Raw genomic sequence first — 18,210 nt, 5'->3', positions numbered from 1 at the left:
TCCTCACCACACCTTAACCCTTGTCCCTTTTTCATTTAAGATACCCAAGAACTGGAACCTATCCAGTCAGTGCAGGAACAGAAAGAAGACTGAAGATGAAGAGGCACTGTCACTCGATCTTACAGTCACACCACCGCCCCCCCCCCCCCCCCCACCCCATCCCCAGCTCAGATACTGATACTGCATGTCTTTTAGAGAATGAGAATAGAGGAGACATCAGTCATAAGTGTACATGAGCCAGGACAGGCGGTAGTATAGTGCAGGTGCCAGCTTGACAGAGGTGAGGTTGCATACCAGTTGTGCTGCAGAGGACTCAGATGAGGACTTTGTTGGGTCAGGCTACAGAATAAGGTGTACATAACCAAGTGCTTGGTGCATGGGAAAGCTTTCCAGAAAGCCTGTGCTCAATGTTGAGAATGGAGGAATCGAGCACCAGCTTCACATAGAGGTTTTCACAAAGCTTGGAGCCAATCTTTCCAATATGGAACATGTGGTCAACTCCATGAGCACACCTGTGTATCCCACCATGGTGCAGAGTCTCATGGCCAATGTCAGAGCTTCCATCAAAGGTCTGGGTGCTGCAATGGAAGCTCAGATTTCTGCCATTATTGCTGTGGATGCCACTGTTCAAAGGAGCCTCCAGGGTGTCACAGTACTCCAGCAACCTGCTCTCCAACAGATCAGTAGGATTGCTGAGGTACTCACCTGTTGGGAGTGCAGTGACTCCATGCAGCAGAAATTTGCTTTCCTCTTCCATGATAACAGCATTCATGCTCCCACCCCTGCCACTCTGACAATGCTGTTGCTGTTGCCTGTTAGCCAGCCAGCCCAAACTGCTGCAGCCCAGGCTGAAATGGTGTGGTCTGAAGCCAGGCCTTCTAGGCCCAGAAGTGCTCATGGTCATCTGCAGTCTGCTCAATAAGATGTCAGCAGATTTCCACCACCCGTGCTGAGGCCACTGGCAAAGCACTTTGTTAGAACTCTAGGCGAGGTAAAGGCACAGGGAAGATGGGCACCAGGGAATACACAAGGTTAATTAGTTTATTTTTGTAAACATTTGTCATGATTGAATTTAGAAATTTGGATTGAAGTGTGCATTCCTGATGGGTTTTATTTTTGTGTTGTCAGAAAGAGGACAATTTGAAGGTCTGAGAGAGGTTTGTGGGACTGTTGGTGAATGTGGAGGTGTGGTTGAAGTTATTGGCATCACTCAGGAATCATTTTATCATGTAGAGGCAGGGGCTGTCTATGTTGCAGCATTCCATCCTCTTCCTGTTCTTCCACTTCATGTTGCTCTTTCTCATCACGTTCCTCCTCTTTGATATGCTCCTGCTCCCCAGCTTCTCACCTGATTGGTGGTGGCAAGAACTGTTCCCTCATAATAGCCAGGTTGTGCAGCGTGCAACATATTGCCACAAATTTTGATACGTGCTCAGCTGAGTACTGCAGGGCTCCTCCAGAGCTGTCCAGACTGCAGAAGCAGTGCTTGAAGACACCAGTACTGTTCTCTGTAATGTTTCTTTTGGCCTCATGGCTGTCATTGTATGCCACTATCTATGCATGCATGGGTTCTGGACCGGAGTCATAAGGCATGCCCAAGTTGATAACCCTTTTTGCTTTTGACCTTCTGTGATGGGTCAAATGCAGGTGGCACAGAGGAGTGCTGCAGAATGAAGGAATTGTGATGACTGCCAGGATAATGGGCATGATGCCTGTGGTCGCACACCAGCTACACATTGAGTGAGTGGTACCCCTTTTGGTTCATGAAAATGGCCCCGTTCAGAATTGCTCCCTAAAGATGACTGCCTGCTGACAGCCCTTCTTCCACCGCCCCTCTCCACCTCCTGCTTCTAGCAGTTTGTCCTGCTGTCATGGCATCTCTTCATTCTCCCAGGCATGCTCAAGTCTGTGTGACCTTTCTTCATTCTCCCAGTGCAAAGCCTACTAGGCCACCCATGTTTGGAAACAACTTGTTTCAGTACAAGCCTTTAAATGAACAAAAAGTACTGCAGCACCAGCCAGACCACTCCCTTTACACAATCGAAACTTTAGGCAAGTATAGGAAAGCTCCAAAAGCACGTGCAATTGCACCAGCAGCCAGAAGAAATAATCCAGCAACTAACCTGTGAGTAGTTCATGATCCCTTTCAACAGCATTGGTAGGGGGACCTTCATGCCATTTTAAATTGTATTCAGCTGTGCAAGGTTATGACGGGGTGTATGCTGGAGTATGGCATTCAAAAATGTCAGCACTGACGTAATGTCAGCTGCCTGCTTTGCATGCTGCTTTGAGGTGTGTTCATACAAACCCCTTTACTAAGCTGATCTGCTGCACACCCCATCAGATGTGTGCGCTTAAATCTCAGACGCCATTTTTGGCCATTGGGTCATGTATGACCTAAAAAAAAAGACAATTACTGAGCCCAATTTCTCCCCCATTTAGTCTAATTAACACAGAAAATTACATGTACTCTCAGCTCAGAAAAAGATTGACATTGTTATCTGAAGTTCTGTCAAGTGTCCTTCCCGTCCAGCTACTAGACAACATGAAAAGATAAAAGGAAATGCTGTAAAGATGCGAAAAACTGAACAGCAATTGAGATGAATCATTAGAGAGGGTTGTAAGAAACTGATCATTGACCTGAAGGGTATTGGCATTACTTTATTGGAAGTTCTGGTGATTGATTTCCTCTAAATAGGATGCGCACTTGCTTTGTTGTGGAGGGAAAAGTCAATAACCTCGATTTTCTGACGCAGACTACCCTTTTTGCTATCAAAATGACGTGGGCAGGATTGATGAAAATGAAAATTTCTTTGTGATTTAAGGTATGTATATGTAATGGTAATTCAGGCATGGTAAAACAATAATATCTTCAACCGTCATCTTCCCTTCCTTCCATAGGTTATGGGCTTTTAAACTCCAAGCTTGAAATCACCTAACCACTACTTGATTCATCCCAACTTCATCCCACTTGGTGCTTGCCCCATTTTCTGCTGTAATTTCCAGGGCAGACATCTGCACATTCCAAACTGGGCTCGTGCAAATGAGACAGTAGTTGTATGGTGATGTCATATGCCTCATCTTCTGTCAATTCCACATAATCTGCACTAGTTCATATTGAAGCTAACTAGGAACAGTAGAAAAGCAGAAGTGAATTTTAAGAGCCTGGCTGCCTGCTTCTCCTTTACTATTTTCAGCCATGATGCTGTCTAACAGCATGGGCTTTGGACTTTGCTGGGGTTTCTTAATGATAAAACTGGAGTGAAGCTTTGTTGAAAATGGAGGCTGAATCTTTGTATTGACCAGTATTTGTTCAAAATAATTTGGCAAAATCTATACACAGATTTCTGCCCTCTTTGCCAATTCATTGCATAAAGCTGCCGACCAGCAATTTATTTTTAGAGCAGTTATATACAGTACGGAAACAGGCCATTCAGCCCACCTAATCTGTGTTGCTGTTTATACTCCACACAAGTTTCCACCCATTCCATCTACGCTATCTTGTACTATAATTTATTTATAGCACTATAACACTTCTAAAAACAAATTGTGGTTTCTAACTCGGTGCTGGGAAGCAGTTTTACTTCCTGTAGTGATGGAGAATGGGTGGGATGAGATGCAGTGACACACAGTGGCTGAGTTGATAAGAGCGTTGCAGCATCTTTCAGTCTCCACTGAACTCGCTGAACCCAATCTTGGCCATAGGTCATTGTGCAGTCCACTCCCTCACCCAGCCTTGCACCTGCAGTATTCTCCCGTCTCCTTTGCAGTTCTCTGCCATCAACATTCCCTTAGCCTCTCCATTCCCACCTCTTGCTGTTAGAGTTTCAGCCATGCTTCTAATCTCTGCCACTTTCCTCCCTACTTAGTCAAACTGTAGCAATGCCACTTTCTTCACTGCACCTCCTGCCTAGCCTTGACCCCAGCCCCAGTCCACACTGTGTTCTTTTTACCAGTTCCCATCAGTAAACTGGGAACTGAAAAATGCTTAAGCCATGCCACCCATACACCCCTCTCACCTCAAATGATAAGAAAACAACTGAAAATCATGATGGGATCAGACAGAGTCAACATGGTTTTGTGTTTAATTTATTGGCGTTCTTCGAGGAAGTAACAAGCAAGCGGGATAATGGGGAACCTGTAGATGTGGTGCACTCGGATTTCAAAAGGCATTTGATAAGGTGCCACATCAAAGTTTACTACACAAGATAAGAGCACATGGTGTAGAGGGAGGTAGCATATTAGCATGGATAAAGGACTAACAGGAAGCTGAGAGTAGGGATAGATGGTTCTTTTTCAGGTTGGCAAGCTATTACTAGCGGAGTGCCACAGGGTTCATTGCTGGGGCTTTAGCTATTTACAATCTCTATCAATGATGTGGATGAAAGGACCGAATGTATGGTAGCTAAATTTGCCAATGACACCAAGATAGGAAGGAAAGTAAGTTGTCAAGAGGAAGTAAAGAATCTACAAAAGGATATAGATAGGTTAAGCGAGTGGGCAATAATTTGGTTAATGGAGTATAATGTGGGAAAATGTGAACTTGTCCACTTTGGCAGGAAGAATAGAAAAGCTGTATACTATTTAAATGGAGAGAGATTACAGAACTCTGTGGTACAGAGAGATCTGTTACATGAATCACAAAGTTAGTATGCAGGTACAGCAAGTAATTAGGAAGGCAAGTGGAACTGATGTCGTTTTTTGTTAGGGGAATCGAGTAGAAAAGTAGGGAAGTTTTGCTACAGCTGTACAGGACCTTGGTGAGACCACATCTAGTGTACTGTGTACAGTTTTGGTCTCCTTATTTGAAAAAAATTATAATTGCGTTAGAAGCAGTTCAGAGAAGGTTCCCCTGACTAATTCCAGGGATGAAGGGCTTATCTTATGAAGAAAGGTTGAACAAGTTGGGCCTTTATCCATTGGAGTTTAGAAGAATGAGAGGTAATCTTATTGAAACATATAAGATCCTGAGGGGACTTGATAGAGTGGATACTGGGAGGATGTTTCCTCCAGTGGGGGAGACTAGAACTAGGGAACACAGTTTAAGAATAAGAGGTCTCCCTTTTAAGATGGCGATGAGGAGAATTTTTTTTCCCTGAGTGACATTAGTCTGTGAAATTCTCTTACCCAGGAAGCAATGGAGGCTAAGTTATTGAATTTATTCAAGGCTGAATTAGATAGATTTTTGATAGACAAGGGAATCGAGGGTTTTGGGGGGTAGACAGGAAAGTGGAGTTGAGACCACAACCAGATCAACCGTGATCTTATCAAATAGCGGAGCAAACTCAAAGGGCCAAATGGCCTACTACTGCTCCCAAGTCCTATGTTCCTATAGAAAACAGAGAAACAGAATGATCAAAAAAGAAAAGGGAGAGAAAAACAGAAAGTAAATGAAAGAGAATGCATAAGCGAAACAAGACAGACACGGGAAGAACTGGCAACAAGATGATGACAAACACAGGTAACAGAGACTAATATAAAAGCAAAATACTGCAGATACTGGAAATCTGAAATAGAAACAGAAAATGCTGGAAACATTCAGCAGTTCTGGCAGCATCTGTGGAGAGAGAAACAGAGTTAACATTTTAGGTCTGTGACCTTTCATCAGAACTCAGGACTGATGAAAGGTCACAGACCTGAAATGTTAACTCTGTTTGTCTCTCCACAGCTGCTGCCAGACCTGCTGAGTATTTCCAGCATTTACTGTTTCTATAACAGAGAGGAAACTCCTTCTGCTGACTCTGTGAGCAATGTCTCAGGAGATTCATTAGTAATAAGGTATATTAGCCTGGTATTTATGGTACAGGATCAGCAACCCAAAGTTTGAGAGTTCAAATCCCAGCATGCCAAGTTGTGAACTCCGTTCAATAAATCTTGCAATTTGTGGGCTTGGGCTGGGAGAAATATATATTTTTTTAAATAAAAGCTTCTGAATTCTTGTAAAAACCCAACTGGTTTGCTAATGACCTTTTGGGAAAAGTACCTGCCACCCCTACCTAGTCCAGCCTTCATTTAATTCCAGTCCCACAATATTTGATTGTCTCTTCATGCCCCCTGGGCAACTTGGAGTGGGTAATAAATAATGCAATGATAGTGTCACCATTGTCCCCAGAGCAAAAAAACACATTGGCATTTAGGTAAGAATTTGGAATCCAGTTCTGAGGTTATGCATGTTTAGATTCCTTGCTGCTTTAATATGCTTGTGTTGTGTTAGCATAATCAATGATTTGTCAACAGACTTTCAACTACTTGTAATGGTTCATTTAGTTTCATTTTGTATCCAACTAGCCTCCTGTCATTACAACAAATAGCTCGATCAGATAAATTATCCTAGGAGTTAATTTTCATTATTGTTCAAATTATTTTGATTTGTTCTGTGGGCTTTCTTAGTGTTGATGCACATAATTGAGCACTGATTAAGATACCAAATACAATGTGCTTCCAATGAATGTAGCAGTTACACAATTACCACTGTGTTGGAATTTTTAATGCAATGAATGCTGTGTAAAACTTATGAATTTTTTGGGTTTTTCCTATAAATCCAGGTTATGGAGGCATAATGGCAGTACAGGAGGCATGAGAGGCAATAAAACCTTTTATATGAGATAAAATTATTTTTTCTCTTTTATTCGCTTCCATAATTTATTTTGGACAAAGGTAGCTGGGCAAGATCATTCAATTCCTATTGGAGTAATGGCCTGTTTCCCTCTCACCTGTACTAATGGCAAAATTAAAATAGTGTTTCAGTTGACAGTATTTGCAAAACATCTATGGGAAATCTGGCTCTCTCAAAAACTATCCCTTCCCTGACCCCAGGTAGTTAGGTCAAGATAGGGGAAATATCAACTGAATGCACATCAAAATGGCAAACAGACTCAAGGGGCTAGTGGTCTACTCCTGTTCCTAACTGCTGACTGCCTCTTTCTTGCCTGATAAGCAGGCATAGTAAAATCTGGTGGAGAGCTTGGACACCCATTTATTTGCCTGCCAGATTCGAGTTTCATACAGGCCTTCAAGTGGGCGTCCAAGACTCCTGCCAAAAACAGATGGGCTGTTTAAGTAAACAAATCAGAGTCCTATGCTAGCTATGGCACATCAGTTGCAATTTTTGTGAAGAACTGAGTGGAGCATGCGAAGTGTATGCTCATTCCACTTTTTCCAGGCATTAAAAGGCCCTTAATGCTGGAGACACTGCGAAAGATGAGTTATTTTTAAAGAATTATGTGAAGACAGGAGGAGCATGTGTCTGCGTGGGTTTTCTCCGGGTGCTCCGGTTTCCTCCCACAAGCCAAAAGATTTGCAGGTTGATAGGTAAATTGGCCATTATAAATTGTCACTAGTATAGGTAGGTGGTAGGGAATTATAGGGACAGGTGGGGATGTTTGGCAGGAATATGGGATTAGTGTAGGATTAGTATAAATGGGTGGTTGATGTTCGGCACAGACTCGGTGGGCCGAAGGGCCTGTTTCAGTGCTGTATCTCTAATCTAATTTGTGCTCTTCCTAGCCCCACAAAAACCGTGCTGCCAGCCTGTTCTCTCCTCCTCTTCGCCTTCCCTCACACACCCCAAAACTAGCTGCATTTGCTGGCCAGCTCCATACAAAAGTTGACCTGTTTTTCTTGCAGCAGAGCACCATTTGGTACCTGCAGCTTACTGGTAAAATTTAAATGAGGGTCAAACCTGAAAATATCTCACACATTCCAACTCTAATCATGGGCACATTCTGCGGCTGCACAGAAATCACACCCATTTTCGGTCAGAACTGAAAATCTGATAGTGCAGCTTTTGACCCCTACATTAGAATGTGCACAAGAGTTAGTCATGCAGCACTGAAACAGGCCCTTCAGCCCACCGAGTCTGTGCCGACCAACAACTATCCATTTATACTAATCCTACATTAATCCCATATTCCCTACCACATCCCCACTATTCTCCTACCACATCCCCACTATTCTCCTACCACCTACCTACACTAGTGGCAATTTACAATGGCCAATTTACCTAGCAACCTGCAAGTCTTTAGCTGTGGGAGGAAACTGGAGCACCCGGCGGAAACCCACGCGGTCACAGGGAGGACTTGCAAACTCCGCACAGGCAGTACCCAGAACCGAACCTGGGTCGCTGGAGCTGCGAGGCTGCGGTGCTAGCCACTGTGCCGCCCAATCTAACCTCAGATTTCTCACCATTCACCCCATCTAATACCACAAGAATGCAGCCATGTCCTACCAATTCATGTAAGGTGCTATAATGTACTTTTATACTTCATATAGAAGTACCTGAATTATTTATTAAAAATCATTGCCAGTTCTGAGTAACATAGAATCATATCGAACAGACAGCACTGAAAAAGCCCTTTCAACCCAATTAGACCATGCCCTGTTTATGCTCCACTCAAGCCTCCCTCCATTCTTCCTCATCTAACTCTATTAGCATGAACCTCTATTCCCTTTTCCCTCATATGCTTATCGAGCTTCCCCTTAAATGCATCTATATTATTTGCGTAACCACTTCTTGTAATAAATAGCGAGTTCCACATTCTTGCCACAGTCTGGATAAAGAACGTTCTTTTGAATTCCCTATTTTATTTCTTGGCGATTATCATATTGATGGTGCCTCAATTTGCTCTTCCTCACAAGTGGAAATATTCTCTCTGTATACACTCTATCAAAACCTTTCATAATTTAAAAGACCTCGATTAGATCATCCCCTCAGCCTTCTCTTTTCAAAAGAAAAAAGACCCAACCTTTTCATCCTTTGCTGATAGGTATAACCTCCCATTTCTGGTACCATCCCTTGTAAGTATTTTGTGCATCCAATGCCTCTATCCTTTTCATAAGATGGCGACCAGACCAATACAAATACTCCAAGTGTGGTCTATCCAAGGTTCCACATAAGTTTAGCTTAACTTTACTTTTCAATTCTATCCCTCTAGAAATAAACCCTAGTGATTGATTTACTTTATGTCCTGATCAGCCTACATCACTACTTTTAGTGATTGGTGTATTTATACTCCCAGTTCCTTTTGTTCCTCTACCCCATTTAGATTCTTATTTTCAAGTAATAAAACCTTATTTTTCTCACCAATATGCAATGCCTCACACTTCGCTGTTTTGAAATTTGTCTGCCAATTATATGCCCATTCTGCAAATTAATTAACATTTTCTTGTAATTTGTTACAGTCCCCTACCGTATTTATCTACTCAGCACTTAGCAGCACCACCACCAACCACCCCACCCCCCCGCACCCCCCCCCCCCCCCCCCCCCCCCACACCCCAAAAAAAAGTTTGGCATCATTGCAAATTTAGAAACTGTGTTTTTGATTCCAAGGTCTAAATCACTACTATAAACTATGGACAACAGTGGTCCCAGTACTGATCCTTGTGAGACCCCACTTTCCACCTTTTTCCACTCTGAATAACTACCCTTTACCCCCCACTGTCTGCTTTCTGTCTTGCAGCCAGCTAACTATCCATTCTGCTACTTGTCCCAGACTCTGCATGCTCTGCCCTTATTCATTAGTTTATTATGTGGCACCTTATCGAAGGCCTTTTGAAAGTCTAGATTAACTGCATTCACTGCATTATCCTTCTCTATTACCTCTTCAAAAAATTAAATGAGGTTGGTCAAGCAAGACTTACCCTTTTGAAATCCATGCTGACTATTCATTACCACAGCTTTGGTTTCTAGATTTTTTTTTCTTCTTTTTTCCTTTAGTGGGAATTCCTTTTTTTCTCTACCACCATTATTAAGCTGACTGTTCTGTTGTTCCCTGGACATAATCTGTTGCTGCTCGTAAACATGGTTGCATGTGTTGACACCACAACTAGTATAACATTAGCTATCTGCCAGTTCCTCTAGCACTACAGCTTTTTCTTATTATTAGATATATTCAGTAATGCCTCTACTATCTCTTCTATAGATTCTTTTAAAATGTATGGATGCAATTCATCCAGATCAGGGGTTTTAATCTCTGAGTTTGATTAGTTTACTTAATATTTCTCCTCTTGTTTTAACTGTGGTTATATCATTTATAATTTCATCTTCTGATGTCATATTCACCTAATCTGTCTCCCTACTAAATACCGAAGTAAAGTGATTATTTACTATTTATGTCTGATTGATTTCTGTTTGATTTGATGATTGAGTGATTCAAAACATTCATGTTACAGCTTTGTCCATTTGGGGAAAAAAACACGACCAGTGTCCGCACCAAGAACTACCAGGTTAAGCATTGTATGGCTGCATATAACAAAGTTTTATTTTCCCCCTCAGTGCACCTCAGCCTGAATCTCAGAAGAGATTGAGCTAGTGTAAAGTCTTCCCTCTGCTAGCTCTAAGGGCTATTCTCAAACCAGTTTGAGAGCATGTTTTCCTGTAGTGCCAACTACCTGCAGGTTACCATCTCATTTAGTTTTGCACTATTTCTGCACATACCAGAAGCCTTTTGTCCTATAAGTCTAAGTTGGCAATGAACCTAGGTCCCAAAGCTGAAAAAATAGTGTACTAACTCACTGTGCCATCCATTCCTTAGTGGCTGCATACCATATTATCTTTATTCATCAGGGAAAATACATTCATATGTCTATGCTGCATTGTTCCAGGTGGTACTGTACCATTGTCTGGCGGCACAGCTTTACCAAATCTTTGGCTCAGTGATATATACATGAATATTTAAGGCTTCTTACCCAGGAGTGGTTTTCGTTGTCTTGCTTGATTTGTTGACCATGTGGCAGAGATTGAAATTAATTAACTTCACGCTAGGGAGCTACACTTTGAAGCAATTTTGATTTCCGTAATGAACATGACTTCAGCCAGTCAACACGAGGCCATTCCAACAGAAGTTTAAAAATATGGAAAATTGCCAAAATCCTGCCATTTACAATTTTTCCAAGGTTTCCTCAGATCTTCCACTGTAGTTACAGTAGACGATCAAGAGAAGCCTCACAGAAATTCTACTCTATTATCTTTTTGTGTTATTGCACGTCAGTACAGGCACAATACTACTACTTCATAATCTATGTCACCGTTGTCCAACATACGGCCTGCAGGCCAGAATCCGGCCCACCAAAGTTTTCCATCCATCCCACGGATGAAAACTATTCGGCCATTCCTCCTCTTTGCTGCACGTTTTTGCCCTCAGCCCCGTTTGCTTTCAGTTTCAGGGATGTGAAATTTCTTCTGGCCCACCAAAGATTTCTATTACAATCGGCCGCCCCTGCTGTTTTTGATGAGTGAGCACATGCTGCTCCCCCTGCTCCCCAGTCCCTATGGACGAAACCACAATCTGGGACAACAACTTCCACAGAGCATCGCATGTCTGCATGGCAATTGGCTGTGGCCGACCCCAGAGATTAATGAGCAGAGCTCATTGCGAGAGTAGTTGCAGTCAGCCTGAGGGACCGACAGCATGCTGATTAAAGTGCAAGTGAGGCCAAGGCTTGCAGCCTAGGCTCGTCGGGAGGGAAGGAGAGAGAGACAGCTCGACAGACACAGAGTGGGGGGGGGATGAGAGACAGACACAGAGGGGGAGAGCGAGGGACAGACACAAAGAGAGAGGGAGAGAGAGACAGACACAGAGGGGGGAATTTTATGCTCTCCCCGCGGCGGGTTTGGAGGCGGGGAGTGGATAAAATTGGGTGAGATGGTGATGGAGGGGGGGTTTCCCTCACCAGCCCCCTATGCAGAATAAAATTTGAAATGTGGCCCCTCATGCGAAAAGGTTGGACACCCCTGATCTATATAGTCTTTGCAGAATAAACTGTGTGGTGTTGAAAGAAGGAAAGACTTGCAATTACATAATGCCCTCTTATGCATTTAAGGAACATCTCAAAACACTTGATGTGCAATGAACTACTGCAAATTCTTAATGCAGCAGCCTTTGTGCATACAGCCATAATCTCTCAATGAGATGAATGATTAGTTCTTCAGCTGCTTCATCAATGAGCTTCCCTCCATCATAAGGTCCGAAGTGGGGATATTTGCTGATGATTGCACAATGTTCAGCACCATGCACGACTTCTCAGATACCGAAGTAATCTGTGTTCAGATGCAGCAAGACCTGGACAGTATCCAGGCTTGGGCTGATAAGTGACAAGTAACATTCGTACCACACAAGTGCCAGGCAATGACCTTCTCAAACAACAGAGAATCCAACCATCTCCCCTTGATGTTGAATGGCATTACCATCACTGAACCCCCCACATCCTCGGGGTTACCATTGACCAGAAACTGAACTGCACCAGCTACATAAATACTGTGTCTACAAGAGCAGGTCAGAGGCTGGGAATTCTGTGGCAAATAACTCAACTGTCTCCCCAAAGCCTGTCCACCAGCTACATGACACAAGTCAGGAGTGTGATGGAATACTCTCCACTTGCCTGGATGGGTGCAGCTCCAACAACACTCAAGCAGCTCGACACCATCCAGCACAAAGCAGCTGCTTGATTGGCACCCCATCCACCACCTTCAACATTCACTCCCTTCACTACCGACGCTCAGTGGCAGCAGTGTGTACCATCTACAAAATGCACTGCAGCAACTCACCAAGGCTTCTTTGACAGCACCTTCCAAACCCATGACTCTACCACCTAGAAGGACAAGAGCAGCAGATGCATCGGCACACCACCACCTGCAAATTCCCCTCCAAGCCACACATCATCCTGATTTGGAACTATATCGACGTTCCTTCACTGTCGCTGGGTCAAAATCCTGGAACTCCCTTCCTAACAGCACTGTGGGTGTCCCTACATCCCAAGGACTGCAGCGGTTCAAGAAGGCTGCTCACCACCACCTTCTCAAAGGCAATTAGGGATGGGCAATAAAATGCTGGCCTAGCCAGCGATGCCCACATCCCATGAACAAATAAAAAAATCTATTTTAGTTGGCCTTTGTTGCGGAAGGCATGTAGGATACAATTCTGTGAAAAGTCCCTGCTCGTCTTCAGATATTGCCAGCAAACCGGCTGATGGGATTCCTTTAGAATCATATGTAAAGGGCTGCACCTCCAATAATGCAGAATTTCATCAATTCCTGCACTGGAGTATCAGCCTAGATTGTTTGCCCAAAAATAATCTAGCCGGGGCTTGAACCAACAAACTTTTGGATTCAGAGATGCAAGTGATATCAAATGAGCCAAGCTGATCAGCATATTATTGTGCTTTACAATAAGGAAGGTTTTTGTTAAAATATATACATTGTATTTAAGAACTTTAGTTTTTTGATGGTACCTACATAATCCTGCCAGAATTTGCTCACAGTCAGTGCTAATTGCTGAAAAGACCTCTTGGCATCAACCCTCTTTTGTTAGTTTCTTTATGGAGATACTGTCAATTCTCTAAGAGATTTAAGTAACCTCTTGTTTTTAAAATTCAGAAGGTTCCTGCAGAAGTTCTTCAGCTCCGGGAAATTACTATCTCATTTTAACTCTTTTTTACTCTGCCTTTACTGAAGCCCAATCTAATAAACCAAAGAATAGTTATTAGGTTTCTGACATTAACTTTCTTTTCATTTTTAGCTAGTGCAGAGTTTCCATACAATGAAGAGAGCACCATCACAGACGGAGTGAATCGAAATTCAGCAATTATTGGTGGTAAGTGTCAAGAATAACTCAGAAAATCACACAGTATGAAACAAATTGCTGGAAATAGTGCATTCCTTTATGGGTTGACTGAACAACATAGAAAATATATTTGTGTTAGATAACAAATGCCAAGAAGAACCTGCATTATTCATGGTAATCTGAGTATTCTCTTTAGTTGGATTCCCAACCTTGTTTTTAATTTCATGGAGGTGAGTAATGTTCAAGAATTGGTATGCCTACATTCAATTGGGAAAGAGTACAGGATCTTCCTTACCACTTTATAACTATTTACTACCTACAGTGAAACTATTTAAATGGTTTTAAAATTGAATCATAAAGATCAGTCTTACACAAGACTTCCACACTCAAAACATTAACGACTCACATAGTAGTAGGAATCCTTAAAATTGAGACATTGTCGGACTAGGAGCCAATGTAGGTCAGTAAGCAAAGGAATGATGGGTGAACAGGACTTGGTACAAATTAGGATACAGTCGGCAGTGTTGGATGAGCTCATGTCTACAGAGGGTACAAGGTGGGAGATAGCCAGGACAGCACTGGAATAGTTCAGTCTAGAGGTAGCAGAGGCATGAATGAGGCATTCAGCAGCAAATGAGCTGAAGCGGGGACAGAGATGGGCAATTTTACACAGATGGAAGTAGGTGATCTTGTTGATGAATAGGCTTTGGGGTCAGAAGCTCAGCTCAGAGTCAAATAGGATGCCAAGGTTGTGAACAGTCTGGTTCAACCTCAGCCAGGGAGAAGCTTGGAGTTGGTGGCATAGACCAGATACAGTAGCCGGTGTTTAGTTGGAGGAAATTTCTGATCATCCAATACTGGATGTTGAACATGCAGCATAACATCAGAGGCAGTGGAGTGGTTGAGAGAGGTAGTGGTGATGTAGAACCAGGTATCATCAGTGTACATGTGGAAGCTGACATGTGGATGATGTCGCTGAGGAGCAGCATGTAAATGAGAAATAGAAGGGAGCCAAGAATAGATCCTTGGAACTGGAGAGGTAATAATGTGGGTTTGGGAAGAGAAGCCATTGCAAGAGATTTTATGGCTACGACTGGATAGATAGAAATGGAACCAGGCATAGGTCAGCATGGCCAGCACTTTCATCTACTTCGCTAAAGAACAGGAGCCAGACGTAGTGTTAAACTTCACTGCACTGCTGCCATTCAGATTGTTTAAAGGAGTCACGCATGAAATTATGTTAATCCTCCTCCTCACCTGTGCAGTCTTTGATAGCTCATCTAGCTGAGTGCATCCTCCAAGACACATGTATCTTTCCAATTCCCTCCATTCTTCAATTTTGCCAGGATGGCCAGATGGGACCCCAGGTGAGTCAAGAGCTTGTGATTTCCAAACCTTCTTCCAATTTGGATCTGTACCCTTGTATAATGTGACATCTTGTCATGCCAGCAAAGTAATTGTCCCCAGATGTTTTTAGTTGACATACACAGTGCTAACAACTAAGTGATAAAAACAGAAAATGCTGAAAATACACAACAGGCTAGTTAGCATTTTATTGAGAATCGACAGGTTATGATGTTTCAGAACTGAAGACTAACATGATCAGATATTTTAGTAAAGGATTCATGATATTGAAAGTCAAATGGCTGTTTAGGTGGCAGTTAAAACATAGCCTTTCATAAGACTGTAAGTAACTATATTCTCTTTTTGAACCTTTACAAAGGCTGCATGGGGCACAAGTGCCTGGCAAGGTAAACACAGAGACAGGAAACTGAACCTGTGGGCAAGTGATGAAGCAGCACAACACCTATTAGTTGATAAAGAGCAAATGTTACTGCATGAGGTGGGAATGAGGACAGCTTCCCTTTTTGCACTCTAGGGCACCCTTCCCAAAGGGTAGTATGCCTGGCACATGATGGCAGAGAAAGGTTGGGGAGGAAGTAGTCTCGACTATCACTGACAGTACCCTTTGCAGTGCAGGTTAGCTGCAGGACAATTTGCAGCAGATGGTACAGGTCCACAACAGGCTTCATGCTGACCTGAAGCCTGTGGAGACAATTCCTAATGGTCATTGTTGAGCTAGGTTTGCTATGATATGATTGGTGGCATAAGAGCACCTTAAGTCATTTTCTCAACTTTGCCACTTCATAGGAACAGGAATAGGCCATTTTGGTTCTTGAGCCTGTTCTGCCATTCAATGAGATCATGGCTGATCTGTAACCTAACTTCATATACTCTCCTTTGCCCCATGTCCCTTAATTTTTTGATTAACAAAAATCTATCAATCTCCGTTTTAAACTTAACAATTGATCTAGTACTAATTGCCAAATACAATCATAAACATTATCTTCGCTTGACTGCTGACATAGTGTTCTGTAGTTTGTAGTTGGTTGTTGTGCGACTCCCAGAGGTTTCATAAACGTCAATACTGGAGGAACTCCTTTTCCTTTTATTTTCAGCAATTTCTGAAATCCTGTAAATGCTTTGCATCCAGTATGCTTCCACTAACATAGCAATTTATTTGAGGACTGTAGCTCTGATGCACTTATTTATGGGGTAAAGTTTAAAATGGGGGCTAAATAATCAGTTGCAAATAAGTTTCAAACCAGGTAGGAATCTGAAATATCTTGTAAATCAAACCCATTTTTGTTATTATGTACTTCAAATGAAAATAATACAAACAGATCAACAGTATTTTCCACTATAGCCAGGTTAACATTTTTGTTGTATATGCTACTCATGAAACATGTTATATAACAATCACAGATCAGTACACTTAATAGACAAAGCCAAGCTTTAAAAACCAATTTACCACACTGAAAACTACCACTAAAACCTTGTAAAATATTTTTGTTGCAAAGTTGTAGAATATCTAATGTGCCTGTAAACTATGTGACTATTGCCATGTTAATCACACCATTTTATTGTTAAAATGTTTATTCATTTACTAATAAAAATTTAGTACAATTTCCTTTATTGAAATTTGAATTAGAAAATAAGACGAAATTCTTACTTCACTTCAGTGATCAGTGAAACAGGAACCTGATATCTCTGCACTGCAGCTGTAAAACACAATTGTTGCAAGCTCATATACCTATTTTCTGCCAGTTAAATTAGTTCAGCATTAAAAGAGCACCACCATCAGCCTGAAGCAGAAAGTGCAGCAAAGGCAGTTTATCCTCTGATGCTCAACTTTCTGCTGATAATTTTGCTGAGAAAAACTGTTTGCTTTAAGAAAAAATGTGCAAGGGCAGGTTTTACAAAAATAGATTGCCCTTATTTTTTGGTTGCACTCTGCACAATCAGAGCACCCAAACAAGTTACTTCCAGAGCTCTGCGGTTGTGAAGAATTAGCTGAGAGCAGCAATAGAATCACTCATTCTTTGTTTTCCCTTCCTTCCTAAGGGGAAGCACTTGATGGCCTGGCTGAGATTGATAGTCAGCCAAATGGAGAATTATAGATTTGCATCTGTATTTTGGCACACAGTTGTGTTGGGTGTTAGTATGCAAATACATTTTATTGCCAAGCTGCTACAGCTTGTGCAAAGTATTCTCTCCTTTGTATGTTATAAACACATTTTTTTCAACCAATGAATGCAAAAAATACTTTTCCTAAAAACGGATTTCACTGACCAAGAGAGAATAATTGCACTGAATGACTTCCCCTTGATAACTTACAAGCAGTAAGGTAACAGGTCTGGTTACAAATAGCTATTGATCTCTATTGTAAATGTGCTTCACATGTATATTTACATAACAAACATCAACCACCATTCAATGGAAAACTTGGCAGATTCACTCTTTCACCAAAGTTTGAAATACTGGCATGAATGTATCAGGCACAGCTAATCTTAGTGCAGCTTCTGGGTTTTGTCCAGCAGCTGCAAGTGGTACTTTGACTTGATCAGAGTTTTTTTTTATTTAGAGATACAGCACTGAAACAGGCCCTTCGGCCCACCGAGTCTGTGCCGACCATCAACCACCCATTTATACTAATCCTACACTAATCCCATATTCCTACCACATCCCCACCTGTCCCTATATTTCCCTACTACCTACCTATACTAGGGGCAATTTATAATGGCCAATTTACCTACCAACCTGCAAGTCTTTTGGCTGTGGGAGGAAACCGGAGCACCCGGTGAAAACCCACGCAGATTACTGCTGAGAATGTTGACTTGCATGAGGCACACCAGACCTGCCCCTGCTCTCCAGTCGGAATGGTGAGGCCACTTGCCCTTCACCATGATTTGCCCTGTTGGAGCTACTTGCAATTGGTTGGACTTGCTTTCTTCTGTTGGGCTGAGCAGTTATTCTGATTGGCCAAGCTGAGCACGATGACAGCTCCTTCTCCATATAATGGCTCTATCCTGTTGAAGTATTGTGTTTTCCCCATTGTTACACAGTATTTTAGAAGATAAGCAGTAATCAAGGAAGTAAAGTACACTTAACGATGAAAAAAATTCACACCACTTTGCTTTTAGTCTTACCATGTTACCAACAGACAAAGGTACATTGTGTATTAAATGTGTATGCATATGTTGTGTATTAAATAAAAATGAGTGATATTAATATTCAGTAATCAAAAATGCAATTAGTTTCATCTGAATGTCCAGTTAGCCATGTGTGACTAGTGACTAATGTATTAGA

At 42.1% G+C, this 18,210-nt stretch overlaps 1 protein-coding gene across 1 annotated transcript in view; it reads left to right on the top strand.

Moving 5' to 3' along the window:
- LOC137347208 (contactin-associated protein-like 2) overlaps window positions 1–18,210 on the top strand; it is a 1,554,138-nt gene that overhangs the window by 1,534,385 nt on the left and 1,543 nt on the right. The window contains exon 22 of the mRNA XM_068011439.1: window positions 13,516–13,590. Within this exon, the coding sequence (XP_067867540.1) occupies window positions 13,516–13,590 (75 nt within the window). The remainder of the gene's footprint in view (window positions 1–13,515; window positions 13,591–18,210) is intronic.

Source organism: Heterodontus francisci, chromosome 2 (assembly GCF_036365525.1).
Source record: "Heterodontus francisci isolate sHetFra1 chromosome 2, sHetFra1.hap1, whole genome shotgun sequence".
Taxonomy (NCBI): Eukaryota; Metazoa; Chordata; class Chondrichthyes; order Heterodontiformes; family Heterodontidae; genus Heterodontus; species Heterodontus francisci.
Note: the sequence above shows the minus strand (reverse complement) of the source record. Positions and strands in the feature narration are given on the sequence as shown.